Below are 4,399 nucleotides of genomic sequence, written 5' to 3' on the forward strand. Positions count from 1 at the left end.
ACATACCATAGTTCAAAAGAAGAATTCACCACAATTCTTACAACAAGATTTTATATATATATATAGCTTCGTATATGAATTTATCTATTGATTAATGATTGTGTTACGCAAGTAGGAACTATATAAACACCTTCAAGAATTTGAAAAAAAAAATTACTTATTAATCTTAATTGAAACCTATCACTAAATAGAACATTTATATACAATTAAACACCTTTTATATATATATTCCATATTTTCATACTTTTTTAAATAATTATAAATATTTTTTTTAAATATATTATAAATACCTTTAGCTAGCATTAATATTAAATTTAATATTACTAAATATTTATTTTTTAAAATTATTAAATAATAAAATTAAAAAATATAACTTAAAATTCAAATAATTTAAAATCAAAATTAAAATTAATTTTATTAAATATTTATTTTTAGGTACCAATGTTCCAAAACTTATCTTTTGAATACTAATGATATAATTTTATTTTTTTTTAATTTGTTGGTAAAGTTTAGATATAATTTAATTTTAAAATTTTAACATATGTAGAATGTAGTTGTTTCAAAACCACCTTTCTACTCTGCGCCAAAAAGCCAAATTTTATTCAAACCCGCCCTTTTGTTTCAATTTTTATCTTCTTCTCAAAAACTGCCCTGCCTCCTTACGGTTTACAGAGAGCCTTCACTCATTCACAAAGTCACACTGCTCTCCTACCTGTGGCCACCATCGATCTTCCGGGTTGCACTCCAGCCAACTTCCGCCCTTGCAACTCAGGCGACCTCTACCCTCTCTGGTTCTTCGCCCTCACAGATTAGAGAGCCCTAACTCGCTCACCTGCTCTGCCTTGTGGCCACTGCCGCGGCGCTGATCTTCCGGGTCGCACTCCAGCCAACCTCCGACCTCGCAACTCAGGCAACCACCACCCTCGTGGTTCGCGTTCACAGGTAATAGCTCTCACCCGCTCACACTGCTCTGCCTCCTGCATGTGGCCGCCTCCTCCGGTCTCGGACCTCGCACCGCCACCAGCCTCCAACCCTTGCCACTTTGCGTCTTTGTGCGACCTCTGTGGCTCTGTCAAGTCCCAATTTTTTGTGAGTAGTGATGTGATTCTTGTTTGTTTCTTTGTCAATTTGCTTGTTAATATGGTTCTCGTTATCAGACTATGGCTTGGATTTTTATCAATGGTCCTTTGGTCTTTCTAAGGATAAAATTAGAGTACTATTAAAAAAGTTAGGGTTTGTTCTTAACTCTTTGGATATGAGTGATAATCTCTTCCGCTTCCAACACCATCTCCGGTGGAGGATCACCCAAATGCTTTGCAGGGGTTTTTTCTTCAAATATCCAAGTGGTGTTGTGTGCCTTGTGGTGGTGTATAGTGTTTTTTTCCCCACTCAGTAAAGTATTTTCTTTTATTCATTATATAGCAATGGACATATTTTTAGCTGTGCGTGCCTGTATAGCTTAAACTACATATGTACTCATTACCAAAATTTACAGGTGCTCATTGTTTTGTATGAGACATTCCGAATGCATTCGTCAAAGTTTAGCTCTAGTGGCTCTCGTGACCTCCTTATCTGTGATGAGGCTCACAGACTAAAGAATGATCAGACGATAACAAACAGGGTACTGTACAAAATTTCTCCAGTTTAAAGGCATGTTTCTGACTTTTGTTCAAGGCACCTTGATGGCTGTGATTCTGAGTTTCTCACCTATACTTCCTGAATCAGGCATTGGCAGCTCTTCCATGTAAACGTAGAATTCTATTTTCAGGAACTCCTTTGCAGGTGAGATTCTACGCATGTGTAGCTCTTTGTGTTTCGGGCTACAATCCTAAATAACCATTAATGTTTATACTTTTATGGACATATTTTGCAGAATGACTTGGAGGAATTCTGTGGAAGTTGAGGCTGAGAAACTACTAAGATGCATGGAATGAATATTATCAACAGTGTCAGACTTTTATGATACTGTAATGCATTATGTTTCTAGTTCCTTCTTACTGCTTGGAGTATTGAATTTCCTAAATATTGCTTGTATAATATTCAAATTTCAGTTAAGTACTTAAATCTCTGTCTCTCGCCAAGGTTGCAGCAGCAGAGGCTGAGCGAGAGAGAAACCAGTGATGGATTGTTTGTCACTTCCATCGTTCATTTGGATTCCATCAACATATAAGTATGAAAAACACAGCAACCATCAAAAGAAGTTCCAAATTGCGGTGTCTAGGAGAGACACTGACGCTGAATTTTCTTTGTCCTTTTCTTGTTTTCCTTCATTCAATGCTATTCACAAAACAGTTCCTTTGGCTGCTTCAATCGCAATTTTCTCTGGTCACCCCCTGGTACTTTTTTCATAGACCTTTGCTTGTTTGTTATTTCTATAGCAAAATTGTCAAAGACATTACTATAGCAATACCTAAAAAAAATTAATGTTTTTCCCCTCCTGATGAAAAGTGTTTTATTGAAATTCTAACTTTTCTATATTTATCGTTATGGGAAGTATTTGCTTGTTTCTGCATATTCTTCTAGTAAATATTTTGAATTATGTCTGCTCTTCAAAAATGTTGTATATTAATTTAGCCCTTTGATATTAAAATAAGTATTAGTAATTAATTTAGTCATTTGATGTATATATTTAAGTCTCAACTTGCTTGATGATAATTCGAGACCAATTCAATGACATAAATTTGACTTTAGGTTTTGTTGGAAAAAAAACACGTACATACAGAGTTGGTGTTGTGCATTATGTTATGGCTAAATTGAAAAGGATTAAACTAACAGCTTGAGAATTTGTTAATCTTCTAAGAATATTAATTAAATTCAGCATTTTGTTATAATGCAGCACACGCTGGGTTCATGTCAGGAATGACTAGAATAGAATCTGTGATTTTGTCTAATCTAGTGTGGTCACTTAAAATATTTCAGAAGATTATAGAGAGGAGTCCCAAGCAGTTGAACACGTGCGTCGACTATTGGATATCGTATTTTTGGAGTCAGTTAACCTTTTCTAATTTGGTTGCATTTATTTTGTTTTGTGTCATGTGACAGAGCCTTGAGCAAATTGGTAGCAGAGCAGAACGCCTTAGGATTAAATCAAATATATATTTATATTCAAGTACTGTATTGAGGTGGAAATCTGGATTTCTTCTGATTAGTTTTGCTGCTAACATTCTTCTTGCTATATTATTTTCTGTTTTATACATGAATTTTTATTGAAGTTATTGTCTGTGTCTTATTAAGCGATTATTTTATGTTATAGCCTTAATTTGCGAGAACTGTATGGTGAAGTTTAGATACTTGTATGCTTTTTTATCTTAATTTAGTTTTCAGGACATATTAAAGAAAGCTTCTTTCCCCTCGTGCTATAGTTGTTGATTCAATACAAACTCTTGATCCTATTAACATTGTTAGTAATTTTCTTTCAACTTTATTAACACTTTTCTTTTTCTACCATTTGTCAATATCTTTGAATTTAATATTTTGTTTTGATTTATGTATTCTCAAGTGGTCAGAGCAAAAGGTTAAGTTGAATGATGCTGAGGACAAGTTAAAAGATCAAGAACATCAACTAAAGGTTCAACAAAAAAGAATTGGTTCTACTAAAAAGACAGATGAGCTTGGGACAGGCTCTAGTGATGATGAAGATGATAACAAAAGTGATTGATGTTAGGAGGATATGTTTTTTTTTATTTAAATTAAGGAATTTTTAAGTGAATTAGTTAGTACATCTTATTTTATTCATGATATTTGACCTTTTTAAAGGCTTCCTTTGTTTTAGTTTAAGTATTTTTTTTTCTTATTTTAGTTTGATTACATTTATGGACAAGTATTTTAATAATAAATATTTTTTAACTATTTTATGGTAATTAACTTTTTCATGACTTTATTATGTGTTTATAATTTGGATGATGTAATATGAAAAAAATTATTATGATGGTCTTAATATAGAAAGCAGATTGAATACAATTTATTTTCTAAAATATTTATATATTAAATAGTAAATTATTTTGTATGAAAATTGTTTGAAATATTATATTAAATTTGTAGAAAATTTGTGCGAAAATAATTTTTTGTTTTGTCTGAAATTTAATTGAAAAGAAATATTTGATTTGTCTAAAATTTGTTCGAAAAAAATTTGTTATATTTGACTAAATTCGTTAGAAATTTGTTTGAAATAAAATATATTTTTGTTTGAAATTTGTCTAAAATGAAATATTTTTACGTTTGAAATTTGTCTGAAATACATTGTTTTCATGTTGGCTAATCTGTCTAAAATTCGTCTAAAATACATCATAATAGTTAGAAATCTAGCAAATAAATACCTATTCGAAATTTGTCACAAAATCGTCTGAAAAAAATTTCGGACGAAATTTCAGACAAAATATAAATTAGCAACAAGGCTTTT

General features: G+C 31.7%; 1 protein-coding gene across 3 annotated transcripts; it reads left to right on the forward strand.

The window, feature by feature from the left end:
* The first annotated feature begins 618 nt into the window (after positions 1-618).
* On the forward strand, positions 619-3,849 carry LOC112764304 (DNA repair and recombination protein RAD54). 3 transcript variants are annotated; one of them, XM_072223321.1, is made up of 7 exons: positions 619-1,089; positions 1,496-1,621; positions 1,726-1,782; positions 1,874-1,967; positions 2,090-2,336; positions 3,043-3,400; positions 3,500-3,849. In XM_072223321.1, the coding sequence occupies exons 1-4, from the start codon at positions 982-984 to the stop codon at positions 1,901-1,903; spliced, it is 321 nt and encodes a 106-aa protein (XP_072079422.1). In that variant the 5' UTR covers positions 619-981; the 3' UTR covers positions 1,904-1,967; positions 2,090-2,336; positions 3,043-3,400; positions 3,500-3,849. The 3 variants fall into 3 exon arrangements, with proteins under 3 accessions (XP_072079422.1, XP_072079421.1, XP_072079423.1); XM_072223320.1 differs by having other exon boundaries at positions 2,090-3,400; XM_072223322.1 differs by lacking the exons at positions 3,043-3,400; positions 3,500-3,849 and having other exon boundaries at positions 2,083-2,181.
* Positions 3,850-4,399: the final 550 nt, after the last annotated feature.

Source organism: Arachis hypogaea, chromosome 17 (genome assembly GCF_003086295.3).
Source record: "Arachis hypogaea cultivar Tifrunner chromosome 17, arahy.Tifrunner.gnm2.J5K5, whole genome shotgun sequence".
NCBI lineage: Eukaryota > Viridiplantae > Streptophyta > Magnoliopsida > Fabales > Fabaceae > Arachis > Arachis hypogaea.